The sequence below is a fragment of the Anas platyrhynchos genome, chromosome 9 (genome assembly GCF_047663525.1).
Source record: "Anas platyrhynchos isolate ZD024472 breed Pekin duck chromosome 9, IASCAAS_PekinDuck_T2T, whole genome shotgun sequence".
Taxonomy (NCBI): domain Eukaryota; kingdom Metazoa; phylum Chordata; class Aves; order Anseriformes; family Anatidae; genus Anas; species Anas platyrhynchos.
This window is the reverse complement of record NC_092595.1, coordinates 18,771,895-18,793,750: the sequence shown is the minus strand read 5'-3', so window position 1 is coordinate 18,793,750 and position 21,856 is coordinate 18,771,895. Positions and strand designations below refer to the sequence as shown.

General features: G+C 57.9%; 1 protein-coding gene across 1 annotated transcript; it reads left to right on the top strand.

Annotated features, from left to right (window-relative positions):
* Positions 1-13,687: 13,687 nt before the first annotated feature.
* On the top strand, positions 13,688-16,180 carry FOXL2 (forkhead box L2). The gene has a single exon (XM_027463986.3). It carries the CDS (start codon positions 14,131-14,133, stop codon positions 15,052-15,054), a length of 924 nt encoding a protein of 307 aa, XP_027319787.1. The 5' UTR covers positions 13,688-14,130; the 3' UTR covers positions 15,055-16,180.
* The last annotated feature ends 5,676 nt before the right edge of the window (positions 16,181-21,856 follow it).

Sequence of the window (21,856 nt, the reverse complement as noted above, 5' to 3'; positions counted from 1 at the left end):
TTCACTGAATTACACCGTAAATGGGCTTTAAGTAATTAATTTGTCCTGTGTATCTAGTGGGCTATAATGGAAATAGAATATCAAGTCAGTAACAAATCTGCTTTTTCTGTGATTGTTTCTAAAGGGTGTGTAAATCTGGATTATTTTATTATTATTATTATAAAGCAATATTCTCACAGACAAAATGTGCATCTCGTCTTGGAGTTGTTGTTCCGTGTGAGTAGAGGGCTGATCTGGTTGCTGGTCACCTTACGGACAGGTCTGCTGGAGGAGGGACAGTGAGACGGTTCCCACAGTAGTTAGAGCAGCAGTAATTGGAAGCAAAAGGCACCACAGCTTCACTCTCAAAATGAAAGTGGGAAAAAAAAAAACTGCTTCAGGGAATATCTAGATCGTGTTGGTCTCTAGATGTCATTCGTTATTCTTCAGGTACTGGTGACAGTTCCACGTGAAGGAACATAAGTTAAAACCAGCTGCTTCTGAGACTTCCTCTGGAGGCGCGATCAGCATTTATGTTGATTATGTTTTAATCTAAGGAGGACTTCAGGACTGCGCAGAGGTGCTGTGATCAGGTTTCAGAGAAACATCCTGCAAACTTTGCTCTCTGTATCCGAAGTGTGTGAAGCCTCTCACTGCCCGCTGCTCTGGTGGTGTGCTTCTGCACATTGGCATTGTTAATGCAAGCAAGTATGACACATATTGAGGTCTGAATAAATAATTTACTTCCCATATACCTTACTTATGCTTTTAATTTTGCAGCATTTTGCAATAAGAATTGAGGTTTTCCTGTTGAGGTGTAACAAGGAACCATAACATGAAGCCAGCCAACAAGTAATAGACCCTAATCAACACAAACCACTTTTTTAAGGAACAAGGGAGAAAAGAGAAGCAATGAGAGATGCATTTTTATAGTAAATAAAAGTTCTGACACACACACACATACAAAAAAGCTGACAGTAGTGAAATCAGCAGACCTCAGCAACTGTTGAAGGACCTGTAGCAATAGGCCCGTTTTCCTACAAAACAGATTCCAGAAGAACAGGCAGGGAATGTCCAGATCACAGATATCACCAGGTGGAAACATACAATTTTTCACCTGCTTTCAGCTGAAAATCAGGAAACCCAGGCTGGAGAGGCTGCAGTAGGAACCCTGTTGGTACAGGGTTGCTGGCTCCTGCTTATGGCCTAACGCTGGGCTCAAGTCAGGGGCTTGTGCTCACACAGGACCAGCCCCACAACCGTTCCAATGGGAACTTTCCCACCAGCTCCAGCAGTCTTTGATCAAAGCCTCTTGAGCATCAGAAGTTGTTTTGGTGGTCCCAAATGGATTTCTGTCTCTGCGCTGGGCTTGGAGACTCAAAGTCAGGCCTGCACTTGGGTAAGGACCCGATGACATTAAAATCCTCTGACTGAGTTCTTTTCAGTCCAGGTGCTCTAAACAGGCTTTGACTTAGGTAACTTGAAAGCATTTTGATTGTGAAAAAGTTGGGGGTTGAAGCCAATTAGTTAATCCATGTTAAACCTTAATTCAGTGTAATTTCCTGAGATGCCTGTGTAGGAAGTCCTGAGAACTACAGGCTGCAGAAATGGAAAGCAGTGTGGCGTGTACCTTCTTTCAGAGGCCTTGGGTTGCCATTTAGGCCTGGTACTAAGCAGCTGAATCGGGAAAGAGCTCAACAGTTTAGATTTTATTTTTGGAGTCTGTTCCTCAGTGTCATGGTGGTACAACTGAGTGCTGAGCACTCCTTAAAATATCCTTTTGGACCTATCTGTGTGTGCTTGGCTCTTTGAAACCTAGCCCTGAGCTCTTTAGTTTTTGCAGTTACTGCATTGCTGAACAGCTGGGTTTATTACTGTCCGCTGATAAAGTCTCGATAACCTCCTCATCAGATTTTCATTAAGCATTTCACTAAGAAAATAAGTTCATTGAAGTTGTCGTACATCAGACTTCCCAACTATTTATTGCAGTTTTTTGTGTGTGTGTGTTTTTTGTTTTTTGGGGTTTTTTTTATCCTAATGCAGTGGAATTTAGAGAAATACTGAGAGCTTTGCGTTAAATCTTCAAGGGAAAATTCTGTTAGCAGAATGCTGCGTGGGCACCAGACACTGATGGAAGATACTACTTTGGTGCAGCCCGTGCTGACCTTAATAGCACAGAGAACGTGGCTTAGTGGCTTTTTGCGCGGTCATAGAGGCTGTGCACTGTGGTGCAGGGCTGCGGCGCACCCGCTTCCTTCCAGCAACCACTTAGAGCCTTTGAAATCTTCCCTTACCCTTTTCCAACAGTGTCATAGCATCGCTGTTTTAAAAACCTCTTGAATTTATACCAAGTATTTAATGGCAAAATCACAATTTTTTATTCCACTTAGCAATTTGGCAGTGGAAAGGCCCTACTGTGTTCTTTCTTTGAAGTCCGAAAAAAATCTGGCCTAGGTTTGTTACTTGGGGAAAAGAGATTTGCCTTGTGTAACAATTATTCTCCTAATGCCACGGGACACTTGGGGGTGCACTGTGTTTTCCTGATACAAACATTTAGCTCTGATGAGACTTGCAGAGTTAGGCAAGAAACCGAAAGTACCTTCTAGTAAGGGTCATCTTGTCATTAGACCAATGGATTTTCCAAAAGATTTTGCTTTGTGTAATGCATTATAATTATGTGACAGGAGAACAGTGGAGAGTATGGCATAGCATTTCCCATAGGTTTCCTTTCTGAGATAAGAAAGATAAACATTGCGCTTTGCTTCTCCAAGAAGAAGGAAAAAAAAAAAAAAAAACCTCCCCCTGCGGTTTCCTGAGAGGCAGTTGGATGCAGGATGGTTTCTATAGCTGAGGCTTTTTGCTTCCAGACAATGATACGAGCCGAGTGGGGAAACTGGGCGTACAAAGTGAGGAAGCCCCCTGGACTGAGGTGTGCGTCCTTGGCTTCCTGAGAAGGCGGCTTATCGCCCGCAGGTCCCTGCGCACTCACGCTGCGCTCCGGGCAGCTCCGGGGGGCCGGGGGCTGTTTGTTTTCGCAGGGCGCGCTTGGCACTGGGGGAACTGGGAGGCGTTTAATTGGATCTCGCTTTTGTTCCTGGGCTGCTGCTGCTTCAACTAAATCGGGAGGTGCAGGAGCAGCACTGAGGTCTGGTTTAGGGTATGTGCAGCTTGACTCGAAATGACCCACCTCTGTTTCAGCCGTGACACCCAGGCCAGGGAAATATTTTGCTTAGACTGGCTTTCCTAAAGCAGGGAGGGAATCTCTAGTTACAGAGCTAAGCGAGCAGCAGCGGTGCCTTTCCCTCCATTCCACCCTGCAGCACTGCCACGCTCTGAATTGTGCAAAAGAGGGGGGAGAACTACCCAGGCATCGCTCTCCCCTGCTAGCTGGAAAGCGTGAGCTGCCATTCCCAAAAAAACAGGGGGGTAAAAGCCTAAGAAGGGTTCACCAGGAGAAACTGTGAAAATGGCAGTAATGCCCTCAGTTAGTGCCCGATGGGGTAGTGTCAGCCTCTGAGGGATGACCCCCTCGATGGCTTCAGGACTTTGCAGTTCCCTGCATTTTTGCTTCCGTGTTTAACTCTCATTTGTAACTTCTTTTATTATTCGCAAACCAAGTTTTGTAATGCACTGACATCTGCTGTGTGTTTGACTAATGCAACCACTAAAGGACTGAAACAAGCCTTGCTGCCTACGCATAACGGGACTCTAGAAATAAAATCTCAGAAAGGGGGTAAGAAGAGGAGGTGAACCTATTCGGTTATTATTGGTACAAGGAGGTAAGAAGGAGCATCCACCCTCCCTGAATCTTCCAGCACAGTTGTTTTGTTGGAAGGACTGGCACAGAAGTGTGCTGACTTAATTCATGCACACAGCAGTCTTGTCGATTGGTTTTGGTCGCTGCAGGTCAGGAAGAGTTACATTCGCCCGTTTTTTCCTTCGTTTGGTCTCATCAGGAACTCAGTGATGCAATGGCCCTGACATGATGGACATGTGATCCTGATAAACAGCTTTTCTGCCAATTTTCAGAAACACTGAAAAATCAAAATTTGGAAGAAAGGAAACAACCAGTGTGACTGAGTAACCCCACTGCCTGCACAGGAAGCACTGCAGCTGCGAGACGGGAGCAGCCTCTAACCCAGCAGAAAGTATTGGTTGGTGCTATAGCAGGAGCCGCACAGCCACATCGTTGTTAAAATACCGGGCTAAACTGCCAAAAGGACCTTCCAGGTAGATAGCACTGACATCTGCTGATGAGCTAAAGCCCCACTGAGATACCTTCTCTGATGGCTGAATCCCTCCCTCTCCATGGCAGCAAGGGACAGCCCTGTGCTCGTGCCCACCACACATTTCCACCCGGGACAGTGCTCATCAGGAGCCCAGTACCGAAACACTGACATGAGAAACTGACCTACATCCAAAGGAATAGTGGGGAGGTTCTGCTTTTTGTCAAAATTCATGGGATTTCTGATGGAAGTCTGGAACCAAACTAGGATTTTTGATTATGTTGTTACTGAAAATAGTTGAGTAGTTTATTTAAAAAACAAACAAACAAACAAACAAACAAACAAACAAACTTTTTTTTTTCCTTTTTTCACAACAAAAGTGTTTTAATAGCTTCAAGGAAGAATCGCTTGTAGAACAAAGATTCAAAACCTCACAGTCTCTCTGGAAAGGGGGGAGCCTCCTAACAAATGATTTCTCAAAACACAGGCTTATAGCAGCTCCACGAATCACAAGTCAACAAGGCATGATTGTCCCTCACCTCAGTCCTTGCACAGGTAACATTAAGGTGCTTGCCGTGCCTCTGATGTAGTAGGCAAGACCCTATAGATACTCAAGCAAGGAAGACAAATGCCCTTTCTTTTTTTTTTTTTCTTTAACTCCAAAGCTGGCTGTAAAAAAAAAAAAAAAAAAGTTTGTAAATGTATAGCTCACTAGAAAAAATAAGTTTCAAACATGCCATAAAATGTAGTTTCTTCTTTTGATAATTCCTAGCAAATGTGTGAGATGGCTGCAAGGCCATGGCAGTGCTGGCTTAACACCTCACCCAACCAGAAGGACTGAAACAGAAAATACCTTTTCACTATGAAGAGTCTTAAACAGTAGGGGAAATCCTGCTGCTCTTGAGATCAACAGGGAAATTCCTTTTTTAGCTTTAAAAGAACCAAAATTTAACTTCCTATTATTCTGAAAGCCTTCTAAAAAGCCCTGGCATTTCTGCCATTTCACAATCTTCCCACAAGCAGGGAGAAGATACCTCTCTTACACGGAGTTGCATCTCTTTACATCTGGACAGCAGTTTTACACGTCAGTACAGGTGGTAGTCAAGAACATTTTTTTCAGGGTCATTAAATGATTGCTGACTTTCTCTCTTTCTTTTTCTGCTTTCAGTGGCAGCAGTGGCTTCCTTGAAGGCCTATGCCAGAGTGCCTTCAGTCTTGATTTTCAAAGCGTCTGATGGCCAAGCTCTGAATTCTACATTTTCAAACCAAGCATAAGCAAACATGACCACTATTTAGACACACAAATTCACGGGTACACTTAACGATATTGTGTATTGCCTAATTCTGAAAAAAACACATGTGGAGAAATGTGAGATTAAACGACAAGTGAAGCATCCGGTAGCAAGCAAAACTCTGCTCCTACCTTCCAGCAACAACACTCTTTGTAACATACTTGAAGTGCCCAAAATGTGACTTGCTGTCTAAAAGCCACGTGTTATCCCAGTTTGTAGCATCAACTAACAGAGACTCATGCTTTAAGCAGAGTTGTAATCATTAAAAAATTAATTTATCGCATCAAGCTAAGCCTATTTTTCCTCATCAGATTGTAAGCCACGTATAAGGCTGCATTTATTCTTTGATAGGCACTGCACATTTTCAGTGCTGCTCTCTATAAGGATGCTAGCATACACAAAGCATTAAAAGCTAACAAATCACTGAAGGGAAAAAAAAAAATTAAAAAAAATACAATAAAAAAACCCACAGCCAAACCCCTTCATTTCCTCTGCTATTTATTTAAGTCAGATAAAATCAAGGTTAAAAAAATCCAGCCTTTCACCCTGCCCATTAAAAAGGAACCACAGGAGGAAAAAAAAAAAAAAAAAAAAAAAAAGTTGTAATTTTTTGGAACTTGAAAATGATTCCAAATATCTGCTGAATATTTTAGCATACATTCAGTGCAGTGCGTGCTTCTGTAGTGGGCATTGTGAGGACTAAGCTGCACATGAGGCCATTGAGCAGAAGTGGCTCAGTGTTCAGTCACGTGGCACACTGCCTGCTGGATTTCTTATGCAAATAATATTATTTCATGCTTAATATTAGCCCCCTGAGGCACCAGGAAGGTGGAGATGAATGGTGTGGAGCTAGTTAAGTACCAAACAGGGTGTGCAAGAAGCGAGACAGAGATTTACTTCGGCAGTGGTTGCATTTTGTTGTGAAATAACACAAGTGATATTTATGCTCTGCCCCCCCTGCAGGCACTGTGATTCCTATAAGTACTGAGGGCTGCTCTCCCCCGGGGCACCCACGTGTGGCCAGCTCCTGCACAAGCGGCTGTGGCCAAGGAGCTGGGCTGAGCCTTTCAAACTCCCCCTGCCCAGTCAGCGTCGTCCCTGGGCGCCTCAACAGCCAGCCCCGCACCTCAGCACACCGCTGGAAAGGGGTCAGGGGCATGTGGCTTGTGCCCTGCCTTCTGTGCCAGCTTCACCATCAGCCCAGTCTGTGCTGCCTTCAGCAGGACCTCTGGCCTGAACTCACGGGTCGTGGGCTGGAATTACTTATGCTTAGTATCGCCTGTGGGGCTTAGCAGCTTCTGAGAGGTATCCCTATAATGGCTGCATCTCCTTTATTTGTTGCAAGGGATAGCTACAAAATCAGTGAAGAAAGGAGAATAAGTTAAAATGAAATTATAAGTAAACAAACTGTAATAAAATGAACAGGGTGAACTTTTATCTATGTCTCAAACTGGATTTGAACCAAGCCCCCTCTGAGATTCTAAGAAAGTTTGGGATTTTGTTGTTGTTGTTTGGTCTGCTCTGCATTTCCTTGCTCTCACTGTGACCAAGAGTAGAAACGCCGGAAAACTGCAAGCAAGTCTGATATGCTGATGTTTCTGGCCAGGTCCAAAGCAGAACAGGCTGGAAATGTCATGCATGCTCCCTTGTTTGGTAGATTTCCAGTTCAGGTTTACAAACTCCAAAGGTTGGACTAAGATTGAGATAAACAAAAGGACCTCGGGGTGACTGCACAGACAAAACTCTATTTTCAGAACTGAGGTGGCTGAGCTTAAGCTGGAATATTCAGCTTCTTCGAGGTTTCTGTTCTTGCTGTCAAGGAAATGTTAATGTTTTGGGACTGGATTGTGCTTGCAAGGCCACTGGTTGGCTGGGGCAATGCAGGAGCTTTACAGGTGTCCAAGGGTCAGACCCGCCATCCCCTGACATCACGACCTGTGTTTCCAATGGTAGCATGCTTTAAAGTTATGCATTCAAATTTGGAGGGAACTGTATGTAATCTGAAGTTAATTTTGGCCAAAGCTTAACTCCTTTCCTCCAGAAGGAAGAAAATCACTTCCACCACATCACTTTTAACCTGATTCTCTAGAGATTGAATGTGGTTTGAGCCAACAAAACAGACTTGTTCTCAGATCAAACCTATTTATGTAATTTCAAATCTTATAATCTTTTAGTAGCATGGTAGTTATATTTAAAAGGAAACTTACCTGTGCTTCTGATTGTTTTAAAGGGTAGCATGCACTCAGCAGGGCACAGCTAGAGCCTGGGGCTGGAGGTTGTCAAGTGCACCAGTTCTGACCAGGGAGCAGAGAAAGCAGAAATGGCTTCAGGGCTCCGGTTCCTGCAGGCTGCTTGTACGTCAGTGTGGCAGCGCCACGTACTGCTCCCAAACATGGGCTGCGTGTAACACGTCCAGTTTTTAAGAGGAAGTGATTGCAGCCAGGTGCCTGGTAGTCCTTTCTCACTGCTGCTCTGCCCTCTGCATCTAGCAAGATAATCTCCGAGTGCCTCACTTGGGGCTGCTGTTCAATAAGAAGCTTGTGTGTCTGTGGACTTACTCACAAGTTGTTAATGTAGGTAGCACAGACATAAACGTCAGTTGTGGGCAGTCTGATGTTAAAACCAGGCACCCTGTTCCTGGCTAGCCTGGCCCATTCTGCAAACTCCGGAAGAGCTTGGGGCATCACTGCATAGCTTTACTAAGTCCTGTTGCTTCTAGTGGCTCAGAAATGGAAAAGGAACATGAATAGCGTGGTCATAGTAATATAGATGATAAAATCGCAGTGTACAAGCAGGCTGTACAGCATGTTGGCATATTCATACATACAGCTTTGCTCCCAGGGCAGCACTTCCCCTGCAGGAGCCTGCACAAAGAGGGCAGAGAGCTCTGAGCATGCCATCCAAGTTCTCACGGAGCTGCTAAAAAGAAAACTCGAATTCTCGGCACACAGGTACGGTGCCCGAATTCAGCAGCACAAATGAGTCATTGTGAGCAACTCTCTCATACTAAAATTAGCCTAGCTGCAAGCATGAGAAAGCATGTCCCCATCTGGCCAGGTCTGCTGTAGGAGCGGGAACCCCCCAGCCCCAGCCTGAGAACGCCTATCCCCGTGTACCGCAGCAGCAAACCCTCCCGGCGTGGACGTGGCTGAGGCTGCCAGCTCCTGTTGCTTGTTGCAGCCTCAGGCTTGCGAGAGGCAAACAGCTCTGCCAGCACGGCCGTGTGTTTAAGAGGGCTCCTGTCAGCAAAGGTTTAGCAGGTGAGGGAGGGACTGCTCCTCTCCCAGCAACTAGCAGCGCAGTCGTGTTGTTATGTTGCAGAGCTCTGCCTCCTGAATTTAGGAGCTTCAGCTTGCCACCTGAATGACATTTCAGATGTCATTTCCTCAGAGCAGTAACGTCTGAGGCTCGGGGTGAAAACGGGCTTGAGTAGGTTACATGGGTTCAGAGAGGAATCATGGCTGTAGCTGGGGACCCGCGTGCTCTGAGAAATAATGGAAGGCATAAATTCTCTTTGATGTCCCTAGGTTGTTTGGAAGATTTTTCCCTGAAGCCTCCTTTTTCAAATAATCTGAAATTTGTACCACTTTCCCTAGTTTGATCTTTATCAAACACTGCAATTTTTGAAACAGTCTAAACAAGCGTGCAGATTTTTGATTGCCTAAAAGCAGTGGTCTGTTAAACAGTGTGTCTCTGTAGTAACAGTGGGAGAAGGCTGACTTGGCTTTAATTTTGTTGTACAATACTATTAATTTGCAACTTCTGGGTGATCTGGACATAAGTGGACTTGTATTATTCTTTTCCTTTTTTTTTTTTTTTTCACCCGTGCTTTGTAGAAAAACAAGCATCGATTTCTAAGTGCTAGAAAGAGCAGCTTGCTTTGGAAGTTGTCAGCCTGATACAAACGATCTTTGCTTCGAGCTTCCTAAAGAGACATAATTTCTACTTTGTCTGAAAAGAGGAGGCTGGCTTGTTTGTTTTTATTTGCAGCATTCGGCAGCATTGCTGTAGGCCACTGACGGCAGGATGGCAGTAACACAGGATTATCCTGCAGAGCCGTAACTAGTGAATCCATAACAGCCAACCTGAACTCTGCTGCGGGCTGCCATTTAATACCACGAGAAACTGTTTGCATTTCATCATGTAACCGGTTGTGTGAATTCAGGAACCTTCCCTGGATCGGGCTGTGTTTTCAGATGAAAGGGAGAAACTACCAAATGACAAAGTGAAATATATCGTTTGTTTTCCTGTGGGCCTGTCCTCTGAGCATAAACAAACACACCGGAGTGAGGGCTGCGGCTCATGCTGCAGGGAAGGAAAGTGGGGAGAGAAGGGGTGGAAAGGAGGAACGCAAGGGGGGAAAGGTTGAAGGCTCCTTTCTAACGAGATAGATTTCTTTGATATGCAGGCAGTAGGAACAGGCTCGAAATGAAAGAGACCGTGCAAAGTATCTCCGCGGTGTCAGCTGAAGGGTAAAATCCGCTCTGCTGATCTTCAGACCCTTCCTTCTAAAATTCCCGTTGGAAGCAGTGCAGAATTGAGCCCGTTTGTGACTTTTCCCTCAGGCCCTGTTAGATCAGCTTTTATTCAATGTGATTGCAGTCCGGATCATAATAAAGTTATTCTGTTCCTCATGAAGCTCACATTATGGATGTGCAGCCATCATGGTCTATGGACTGCCTAATTTTTCCTGTAAAAACAGAAAGCCTTCTACGGCTGGGAGCTTGTAAAAACAAGCCCGAAGCTACCCGAATTTTTAGCTTTGCCGTACAAACGAGAAACTCAATTCTGCGCTGCAGAACGTGTCTGCACCTACACGCGCTCGGGCGTTTGACAATGAGACTCATTCATGCAGAAGAAGACCCTGTCCAGGTGAATGTCCCCTTGTCCCGGCGCCACCCGCCTCCGAGGAGCGGCCGGGGAGGGCGAGCAGCGAGGGCAGCGGCAGCCGCCGGGCTCCGAACGAAAGCTGCGGCCGGCACCGCGGCTCCGCCGAGCAAACCGCGTCCCCCGGCCGGGAGCCGGCCCCCGGGCCAGGTGCCGCCGCCGGGGGCTCGGCAGGCCGGGGCCGAGCGGGTGGTGGCGGAGCGGGGCGCGTCCCCCTGCGCGTCCCCCTGCGCGTCCCGCTGCGCTCCGCAGCGCCGGGTGCGGGACCCGGAGGCGCCGTGCCCTTGTTTTACACAAGGTTGGTGCGGGAATAAAGAGTCAGCGATCTTAAGGGCTTTGGGAGAAGAACAAGGGGAAAAACAAAAAGCAAAAAAAAAAAAAAGAAAAAGGAAAGGGAAGAAGGCAGAAATGCTTGCGACGGTGTCACGGTAACTCCCCTTTCCCGGATGCTCCGGCAGCAGCCGCGCCGAGGAAGCGGCCGGTCCGGGGGCTCGGGGCTGGGGCCCACCCGCGGCCGTGCCCCCGCCACGGGAGCCCGGTGAGCCCGGCCGAGCCCCGCTCCTGCTGCCGCGGCGGTGCCGAAAGGGGCCGGGGCTCGGGGCTGGGGCTCGGGGCTGCGCGGAAACGGAGCCCAGCGGGCGGCAGGAGGGGCCCTGCCCCGGGACCCGCTCGGGGGAGTTCCCCGCCGGAGGCTCGTTTGCTCTCCAGGAGGGAAAAAAAAAAAAAAAAATAGAAAAGAAAAGAAAGAAACCGTTCGGGACACAAAGTCTGCCACGTTTCCGACCCAACCAACCTCAAACCTTCCAGGTAGCGATCGGCTCCGCTGCCCGCACCGGGTGAGTAGAAAGGCGGGGAGGGGCTGCCGGGCTCTCCCCGGGCCGTGCCCGCTGCCCCCGCCGTGCTGCCCGCCGCGGGGCTGGGGCAGGGCAGGGGTGGCCGGGCCGCGGGGCTCTCGCCGCGCTCCCCGCCGCCTCCCGTGCTTCGCTCCGGACTCGGCACCGGCTCCGGGGGCACAGCGGAGGGGCCGATCGGGGAGGGGGGCCCGGCCCGGCTCCGTGCCGGAGGAGGAGGGCGAGGCCCCGGCGCGCAGCCCCCCTCGGGGGCCGTCTTAGCGGCGGTGCGCGGCCGGGGCTGAGCCGCGCTCTGTCCGCCGCCGTCCCCGCCGTGCTGCACCGGGAAGGGGCCGCTCGGCCCCCGTGGGAAGGCAGCGGGAGCCCTGTTCCCGCTGCCCCGTAGGGACCCCCGCTGGACTCTGCCCCTCGCCGCAGCGGGGCGGGCACCGGGCGCCGGCGCCGTGGCCCCGCTCCGCTGCTCGCCCCCCCTCGTCCTCCCCGCGCCCCGAGGGCAGCTCCGCCGCCGCCTCTTGCACTCCGTTAGCCCGGCTCCGTTACCGGCACCGTTACCGGCGGGCAGCCCGCGGGGACCTTCCCACCCCATCACCGGGCCAGTGCCCGCCGCCCCCCACCCCTCCTGCTGCTTGCAGTGCTCCCGCTGCCACATTGCTGGGGGCCGGGGAGACCCCAGCGCCCGGCTCAGCCGCAGCAAAACCCACTCCGGGCCGGGCTCCAGCGGCGCTGCTGCGGCGGGGCCCCAGCCGGGACAGGGAGCAGCGGGGCGGCCCGGGGGGGCCCGACGGCATCGCCTGGCGGCGAGCTCCCGTTCTGCCGGCATGTCCCTCCGTGGGGCTGCCGAAAGGGAAAAAAAAAAATAAAAGAGAGGGGGGAAAAAAAAGCCCCTTGGATGTCAAATGTCCTGTGTGAGCGAGCGGGCCCTGCGGAGGAGCTGCGCGCCCGGTTTGGGAGCGCGGAGGGAGGTCGGAGCCGCTTGGAGGAGGTGATGACACACGCGGCCGTGCTGTTGCACCTGCCCCGGCTCTCGCCGCGGAAATGCCTGCGAGGAGGCCGCCGAGAGCAGCCTGGGTGGCCGGCAGCGGGGAGCTCGGCCCGGCCCTGGGGAGCTCGGCGGGCCCGGCACGGCGCGGCCCGGCACGGCTCGGCACAGCTGGCCCCGGCTGCCCTGCGCGGGGCTCGCCGCCGGGAGCCGGGCAGAGAGCCGAGGAGGGCGGCCTCGTCCCGGCCTCGTCCCGGCCGCTCGGGCTCTGCCCGGGGTTGCCGAGGGGGCTTCGTGCGCCCGTCCCGGCTCTGCGCGCCTCGCTGCCACGGCCACACGCACGGAGTTCGTTGTTTTGGGTCCACGTTTCTCGGCCGCCGTGAGGCAAGCCATCAGCCTACACGGCCGCAGGCGAAGGTGCGGAAAGGTGTTTTAACCGAGACTGTAACAGCGCCCGCGAAGGGCACCCACACTGCTCCGGTAAAATAGGCTCGGGCACCGTGGGCTGCCCTCGCCCCGAGCGGCCTCTCCCGGCGGGGCCCGGGTCCGGGGGGTGCACAAAGCCCCTGCGCGCCCCGTCGGGAGCCGCCGGCTGCACCGGGCACGGCGCTGGCGAGCCGCCGTCCCTCCGGGCTTGGCTGCGGTTACAGAAACCGATGCGGGACGCTAAGTCGGGTGGGGCGGGGGAAAGCGCTGCGCTGCCGTCCGCGCTCCTGAAAGCCAGAAGCGGGGCTGGGGGCCGGGACCCGGCGGCCGCAGCCACCGAGGCCGCGCCAGGGGCTCCCCGGGGTGTTCTCGGCCGAGCGGGGAGACGGGGCCGGGCTGCGGGCGGACCCCGGGGCAGGGCAGAGCGGGGCCCCAAGGCTCTGCGGGGCTCGGCCCGGCCGCCGGCCGTGCCCGTCGGGGGGGCAGCAGGAACCTCGGCCCCTTTGTCCAGCACCCTCGGGCCCGCCCGCCCGCTTTGCCACTGCGGGCAGAGCCGCCCCGTTACCCACTTGTGGTTAGGGGACACCGCTCGTGCCCGGCCCGCTTCGCGCTGCCTCTCTGCGGCTCGGGGGGCGCTGCCCGCGGGCAGAGGAGGGCAGCGGGGGGCGATGCGCGGACAGGCGGCAGCGCGGCGGGTGCTGGCCGTGCGCTGCGGCTCCGGGCGGCGCCCCCGCGACACGGGCGGCGGGGCCCGGCGGCGGGCAGCGCTAGCGGCCGCCCTGGGCTCCCCGGGCGCGCTCGGGCGGCGGGGCCCGCTGCCGGCACGCATAAAGGCGGCGGCGTGTGCGGCTGGCCCCTGACAGCCCCGCGGCAGGGGCAGGGGCAGGGGCAGGGGCGAGCGCCGCGTCTCCCCGCCGCCCCCCCGCGGCGGCCCCCCCGCGGGCCCCGCCGGGCTCCCCGGGAGGCAGAGGGCGGGCGGCGGCGGCGGGGCTCGCTCGGCGGCCCCCGGCCCCCCCGGCGGCGAGGCAGGGCCGGGCCGGGCCGGGCCGGGGCGGTTCCGCCGCGCTCCGCTCCGCAGCGCTCGGCGGGGCCACGTCGGGCCGCGTGTGCGCGGGGCTGAGCGCGGCGCCGTGACTGCGGAGTGAACTCGGCCGTGCCCAGCGGCTCGGCGGCGATAGGGGAGCGGGCTCCTGACGAAAGCGGAACTCGGCCGGGCCCATACAAATCAGAAAAGAGCCCGGCCGCCGCGGCAGAGGGGAGCGGAGCCCGCGGGGGCAGGGACGCCGCCGCCGCCGCGCTGCACGGAGCAGCGGCGCCGCGAGAGGCGCCTCCCGATCTCCATCCCGGCCCCGGCTCCGGCCCCGGCTCCGGCCCCGGTCCCGGCGAGCCCCGCACGGGACGGCCGCCAGCAGCGGGCTCGGCGCAGCGCGCACCGGCAGCGCTCGGCACCGCGCAGCGCTGCGCGCCCCGGGCGGCGGGCGCGGGGCACCATGATGAGCAGCTACCCGGACGCCGAGGAGGACGCGGTGGCGCTGCTGGCTCATGACAGCGGCGGCAGCAAGGAACCGGAGCGGGGCAAGGAGGAGCTGGGCGCCGACAAGGGCCCCGAGAAGCCGGACCCGTCGCAGAAGCCCCCCTACTCCTACGTGGCCCTGATCGCCATGGCCATCCGGGAGAGCGCGGAGAAGAGGCTCACGCTGTCCGGGATCTACCAGTACATCATCAGCAAGTTCCCTTTCTACGAGAAGAACAAGAAGGGCTGGCAGAACAGCATCCGCCACAACCTCAGCCTCAACGAGTGCTTCATCAAGGTGCCCCGGGAGGGCGGCGGCGAGCGCAAGGGCAACTACTGGACGCTGGACCCCGCCTGCGAGGACATGTTCGAGAAGGGCAACTACCGCCGGCGGCGGAGGATGAAGCGGCCTTTCCGGCCGCCCCCGACCCACTTCCAGCCCGGCAAGACCCTCTTCAGCCCCGACAGCTACGGCTACCTCTCCCCGCCCAAGTACCTGCAGTCCACCTTCATGAACAACTCGTGGCCGCTGGCGCAGCCCCCCGCGCCCATGCCCTACGCCTCCTGCCAGATGTCTGGTGGGAACGTCAGCCCCGTCAATGTGAAAGGACTCTCGGGCCCGGCCTCCTACAGCCCCTACTCGCGGGTGCAGAGCATGGCGCTGCCCGGCATGGTGAACTCCTACAACGGCATGGGCCACCACCACCACCACCACCCGCACGCCCACCACCCGCAGCAGCTCAGCCCCGCCAGCCCCGCGCCGCCCGCCGCCCCGGCCGCCAACGGGGCCGGCCTGCAGTTCGCCTGCGCCCGCCAGCCCGCCGAGCTGTCCATGATGCACTGTTCCTACTGGGAGCACGACAGCAAACACAGCGCCCTGCACTCCCGCATAGACATCTAGGGAGGCTCCGACCGGCCGCCGCCGCAGAGTGCCCCGGCCCCGGCCCCGGCCCTGCTCCGCTCCGCTCCCGCCGCGTTCCGTGCGCTGTCGTGTGCCTCCTCCTCCTCCTCCTCTTCCTCCCTCTCCTCTCTCTCTGTGCCCGAAGCGTGGCGCTGGGGAAAAGCCCCCCCTGCTCCGCGTCTGCCTAAGCGCGGAGCCCGGGCGGGCTGCTCCCCGCTCTGTCTGTCTGTCTGTCTGTCTGTCGCTCTGTCCGTCCGTGTGTTCGTTCGTTCCTCGGGGCCTGGGGCTTGTTTTCTCGGTGCTTTTGGGGAGGGGGGGCGCGATGACAAGCAGGCCGGCTACCCCTCAACTCTCTGCCCCGTTCGAAGCCGGCCTCGGCGCTCTCGGGCTCGGAGCGCCCGGGGCTGTGGCGGTCCCGGGGCCGGGGCCTAGGCGCCGCCGTGCGCCGCCGAGCTCGGCCTCCTCCTCCCCTTCGGCCTCTCTTTCTGCTTCCTCGGCCTGCAAAAACACTGCGCTTCTTCCGAGCTGTGCCTTCTCTTCGAAATAGTGCTGATGGGGGGACTGTCGTAGCCGCAGGAGAAGTGCGATGTCGCTGGTTGTTAGAAGCCAACAAACAAAACCCGCCAGGGTCACTCGTGAAACGTTTCGGCAGCGGTAGATGTATTTTTAAAGGAGACAATGTCCTCTGAGGTCTTAAAAGTAATTTTATACAGGTCTAAAAAAATATTCTGATGTTATAAAAAGAAAAAGAAAAAAAAAAAAAGACGGTTTCCTATGAAATTTGAATATTTTTCCAAGCGCATATTATTATTAATAATGAAAGTTTAAACTATCTTCGTATTTTTCGACCCCAAATCTGGCCCAAAATGGATTTTCGGTAGGTTCTGCTTTTGAATGCTTTTTCTTGAAACGTTTTGATCCTTCGATTTTACATAGATTAATGTGAAAAGAAATAGCGTTTATAATACAGGGGCCAGTTCATAGCGATTTTATAAGTGTTTATGTAAGCTGATAGATGCTGTGGCATAGTACCATTTTGGGACCAACTTTTCTAGAGCGAACTAGCACTTTTATTGTACTTTCTAGCATTGTAAAGTCTCCAATAAAACGCTTTTCTTTCTCTCGATACCGTTGTCTTTCACTCCGCTCCCCCGCGCTGCTGCTCGGTCGGGAGGCGGCGGAGCTCCGCGCTCCCGGAGCCGCTCCCGGAGCCGTCCCGGAGCCGCGGCAGGCGCGGGCCGGGCTCGGGGCGCGGAGCGGGGCCGGTCGGAGCCGGCCGGGGCCGCTGCCAGGCGGCGGAGCGCGGCGGGACGGCACTGCCCGGGGCACCGGCGCTGCCGCGGCGCGGCTCCGGGCTCCGCTTTCGTTTCGGCCCCGCTTGCTCGGGGCCGCGGAGCCGCGCCGCGCTCTCCCGGCCCGGGCCCTCCCTCGGACGCCGGGCCGGGCCGGTGCGGGGATGCGGGGGTGCCGCTGGGTCGCCACCACCCCGGGGACCCCCCCCCCCGGCGCTCGCCCTCCATCCCGGGGCCTCCTGCAGCCTCCCTGCTCGGAGGACCGGGGCAGCCCCAGCCCGGGCTCCGGAGCCGCAGCGTCCCGCACGGCCGGAGGAGCAGCGCCGGGCCGCCCGGCCTCGCTGCCGCCGGGGGCTTCGAGGTGCGGCCGGTCCCGGGCCCAGGGACGGCGCCGGGAGCGGTGCCGTGCCCAGGCGGTGACCCCGCAGGGACAGAGCCCGGCCCGGCGCTGCGTGGCCCGGCAGCCGGCTGTGCCCGTAGCAGGAGCCAGGGAGCCGCGCTTTCAACCCGCGGTGGGCGGCGGGCTCCCCGGGCGGCACGGCCTCCTTGCCCCGGGGCTCCCGAGCGGGGAGCGGCGGGGAGCGGGCCAGGGAGGCCCCGGGCTGCTTTCTGCCGGGTGCCGGGGGAGGGCCGGGCAGCGGCGGCTCGTCCCGCCCGGGCCCTGCTCTGTTCGCCCGAGCTCCCCGGCCCCAGCGCGGCCCGCGGTCAGCCGGTGCCGCCGTCGCGCCCGTGGGGTGTTTCTGCGGTCGTTCTCCGTGTGTTACAAACAAGGGCAATGCTGGATGGAAACCCGCGTGGTTTATTAAGCAGCCACCGTGTCCTGGGCACGGCCGCGGCTCCGCCGCCTCCAGCTTTGCCTCCCCGGGGGCGGCGGGACCCGGGCCGCGTCCTCGGCAGCGCCGCCGCAGCGGGGAGGGGGAAAGCAGCCCCGGAGCCCCGCCGGGAGCCGAACGGGAGCCCCGCCGCCCCCGGGCCGGGCTGCCCGCTCTCGCCGGGTGCCGTTGGGCGGTGGAGCGGGGCCCGGCTCGTCCTGCAGCTCCCGGAGCGTCCGCGGCTCCCGTTCAGCTCCCGGCGGGACCTCTCCGGCCTGGGTCAGCCACGGTGCTGCGCGGGATCGGGCCCCAACCGAGCCGTAACCGGCTCCGGTGCCGAGCAGCCTCGTGGCCACGAGCCCGGGCCGGGTTTGCCGCCGGGGCTTTGCTCGGCGCGGGGGGGTGAGAGGGGACGGCTGCGGCTCGACGGCGTCTCCTCGCCCCGGGAAGAAAGCGGCCGAGCGCCGGCCTGACGGCAGGAGCCGGCTCTGCGCGCAGGGCGAGGCCCGGGCCCCGTTACACGAAGGCCGCGGGCGGGCGGCAGCCACGGGCCGGGGGCAGGGGCCTTCGGGGCCGCCGGCCCTGCCGGAGCGGCCCCGGATTTGTGCAACGCTGGCGAGAGATGAAAGCAGAGGAGCGGGGACTGTTTTCTCCCTGCACGCAGCGGGCGTGGAAGGAGCCTCCCCGAGGCTCCCACCGCCCCCCGGCCGCCCCAGGGGCAGTGCCGGGCCCGGGGCGCTGCTGTGCGGCCGCCGCTTTCTCCTTCCCCGCCGCTCCTTGGCGCAGCCGTCGAGCCCCGGCGGTGCTCCGCGGGTGGCACAGCCCTGGGCGCCGGGAGCGCTCTGGGCACGGCCCGGCAGAACCCGGCACGGCTCGGCACGGCTGCCCTCTGCCTGCAGCCGGGGCAGCTGAGGAGGACCCCCGGGAATGGGGTGGCCCGGGGCGCCCCGGCCCCTGTCGCCGTGGCCGGGCCGAGCTGCGGGGGAGGGGGGGGGACGCAGCCGGCTCTCACCTTGCGGCCCCCTCCCGCCCCGGCCGCTGCGGCTGTTTGATACCGCCTGATTCCTGGTATTCTTGTCCGTGTTTTAAGTCGTGAAAAAGTCATTTCCAGTCCCATGGTCCGCGTTTCACCCTGAACTCATTGAAAAGAGAGTGCGGGGTCAGGACTGTTTATTATACAACCAATTAAAACAGGAAAATATGCAAAGGCTTCATTCAGCGAGATCCGGCTATTGTTAAGCCGAAAACGATATTTTGGTTTCAGAAATAAAAAGTACGTTTGTTACTTAAAAAAATCTCCGCTCTGCGTGTGTGACGGCCGCGGGGACGGGCGGGCAGCGCCGCCAGCCCCGGTGCGCCCCGCCCGGCCGCCGCCCGGGGCCCCGACGGGCGATGCCCGGGGCCGGCCCCGGGGCGCTCCGCAGCCCCAGCGGCGGCCGCAGCCCCGCGGCTCGGAGCCGGGGGGCCCAAGGGGCGGCCGCCAGGTGCCCGCTGCCCCCGCGCCTCCTCCTTGCCGGGGTGCGGCCCCCCCGGGCTGGGCTCCCAGCGCCGGGAGCGGGCGGGCGGCGGCCGGGGGGGTCCGCCCCAGGTAGCCCCCGGGGATGCGCTCAGCAGCGGGCCTGGGAAGCGCTCCCCAAAACAATCGCTCGGGCTGGCCTAACCCGAGGAGTTTATTTTAGTCCCCGAGCTGTATTGAAAACATTAGCTCTGCTTCTTGTGGTTGTTTACAGCGTGTTGGGCTCGGCACCGCGGCCGCCCTTCTGGAAGAGTCTCGCAGAACTGAGGCGGAGGGAAACCAACACAGAAGTGGCTCGAAAAGCGCGATGGCAAATGATTAATCAAATCCGAGCCAGGAAGGCGGAGGTAATCAATGAGTTTTCACTTATAGTTTACTCGGATGGACATCTTTCTCCTTTTTTGCCTCTAAGTTCGGAAACCACACGGGGGTTCATTAGCCAAACAAGCAGCTGCAGGGCTCGCCGGGCTGGTGGGAATTCCTTCCAAATGAGCTCCGTGCTTCTGAAGCGGAGCCCGGCTGTCGATAAAACCGCGTGCTCGCCGCAGCCCGGGCACACGCAGCCTCGGCGGGCACCGAGGCCGGGCTGCGCCCCGAAAAGCCGAGCCCCGGCCCCGCTCCCCCGGGGCTGCCGTCGAGTACACGGAGCCCGAGCGCACGGCGCAGGGGAGCGCGCCCGGGCGGCCCCGGGCGTTGCAGGGCGAATGCCGGGCTCCTTTCGGTAAGCCTGGGCTCACCCAGCCTCGGCTGAGACCTCGAGGTGCAGCACTGGCTCCGCCGGCTCCGCTTTGGGGGCTGGAGCCGCCCCGGGGCGCCCCGAGGGCGCAGCCTCCTCCCGCCACCGGCGGAGGCTCGGGGTGCCGGAGCGGAGCCGTGTAAACGCCACGGCCCTGCTGGCACGTGTGTTTGTCACCTCCCTTCGTTTAATTGACTTCTCTCTGGGATTTTTTTCGCACACAAGGCGAATAGCTCGTTCGGAGCGGTCACACGGTAGCGGAGCGGAACGTCCCGTTTCCCTTTTTACACCGTTTTCGATTAAATTGGGCAGCCCGGCGTTGACGCCGCCAGGAAAGCGAAGCGGAGCAAAGCGCCGCAACCTGCGCTCCGGCCCCCGGCAGAGCATCTCCCAACAAATGCGGGCACCTCTGGCTCCCGGCGGGGGCGGCGAGGGCACCGAGAGCCGCGCAGCAGCGGGGAATTGTCCGTGGGAGCCGGCGGGGAGCCGGTCCCTGACTTGGAGGCTGCCGGGGAGCTTTCAGCTCGCTGGGAAAGCGACGCTCGCCGAGAGCCTGCCTCCGGGTCCCGCTGCCGGCTCAGCCCAGCAGCCAAGGTAGCGCCGGGCTCTTGGAGATGCGGCGCCTGTTCGCCCGCGTTGCCCAACGATAACCGTGATTTTTCAGCCCCCTTTTTCTTGCTATCGTTGTGTTCCGTGAAAACCCAAACAAGCAATAAAGGACAGGGGGGGAAGTCGAGTCCAGCATGCGGGGTAATGCCCTGAATTATCAAAAGGGGGGAAAAAAACAGAAAGGAGTCACTCGCTAGGTATCATCTTTTTCTTTTTCTTTTTTTTTTTTTTTTTTTTTTTCAGGTGTTGCTTTTAACAAAATGTTCGGGGGAAAAAAAAAAAAGACAAAAACAAACGGGAGGCAGACTTGGCGGTGATGTGCTCGGCTCCGTCTGTTCCCCGCTCCGGGAGGCGATGTCCCCCACCCGAGGACAGCCAAATGCCCCGCTCCGAGCCGGGCTCAATGCCAGGAACCGGCGGCACCGGGCGAGGCTGGGAAGGGCTCCGGGCGCCGGGCTTCAGGAGCCTAGGGGCTGCCAGCCCCAGCCCTGCCTCCATTCGTTTGCAGCGAGGTTTCACAGTGTTTTTCAGAGGTTTTTTGTTTGTTTGTTTTTGTTTTTTCTTTTTTTCCCGGCGGTGCTGGCCCCTTGTTCCCCGCCGTGCCGGGGAGGATGGCAGCAGCCCCCGGCCAGCCCCGCTCCTTCCCGGGGCTCCCGGCTCGGACCTCGCAGTCTGGCCGGGAGCAGAAATGGGAACCACTTGTTTAAACATGCCAAGGTCCCCAAATCTCTGCGAGCCATCGCAGAAAGGTTTTTTCCCTTCCCGGAGTGGGAAGGGAGTCAGGGGATTACGGGCAGGAATGTCTGCTCAGCCTGCTGCAAGCACCGCAAGAGCTCGCCTTGCCTTTTTCTTTTTCCCATCAGTTTTTCCATTCCTTGAGGAAAATTTTTCGGTATCTGAATCAAAGCGCAGTATTCCAACTTTTGCTGTTGTTGTTTTGTTTTATCTTAGCCCCTTTTCATGTTTCCAGTTAAAAAGTGACAGATTCGGTGGAGCTCTCGGCTGTTTCCCATTAGAGGCGGGGAGTTCACCGGGGTGCCGGCCCGATGCTCCGCAGCCCAGAGCACAAATAGGGCCGGGGGAGCCGCGGGGGCGAGCCTGAGGCGGCAGCAACAGGAGCAGGGGGCGGGAAGGAGCCTGCGGCGGTCCCGACCACCTCGCCCGGCTCGGCACGGCCCGGCACGGCTCGGCCCGGCTCTGCACGGCTTGGCACAGCTCTGCACGGCTCGGCACAGCCCGGCCCGGCCCGGCGCTGCCCCCTGGCGGAGCCGCGGCCCCGCGCAGCGCTGCTGTCCCGGCTGCCGCCGCCGCCCCCCCGCGGGCCCGGCCCGTGCCGTGCACCCCCGGGGTCCCCCCCGCGCACCGGGGCCTTGCGAGCCCCGCAGGTCGGGAGGGCCGGCGAGGGGGGCGCCGAGCAGCGCCCGGCGTGAGCGGGCCGAGGTGTCTGTCACCTGCACGGCACCTCTGTGTGCCGGATGCACTGCACCTTCATAAACCCCCTCCCTCTGCAACTGAGTCCTGAGCACTGTAGTTCAGGTTTAGGAATCGCTTTGTGCTCGTATGCTGAAGTTTTGGGTGGTAAATCTTCATTTCCTACCCTTAGAGCAGGAAAGTCTGCGTGTGGGCTGTTGATCTTGAGCGAAGGAGCAAGTTTGTTATTGCAAAATGTGCAAATAGAATAAAAGGGCCCGGGCCACACGAACACCCCCTTCCCCACGCTCCTTCGCTAACGCCCAGATGCTGCTTGCTGCCAGCAGCAGCGGGTGCTGGGTGCTAGCACAGCTGGAGGTGCTCACACCTCATCAGCTCCCAGGTGGATGCTCACCTTATCTATCAG

Excerpts from the sequence above, each read along its gene's own strand:
- FOXL2 (XM_027463986.3), top strand. The coding sequence starts at position 14,131 with ATGATGAGCAGCTACCCGGACGCCGAGGAGGACGCGGTGGCGCTGCTG.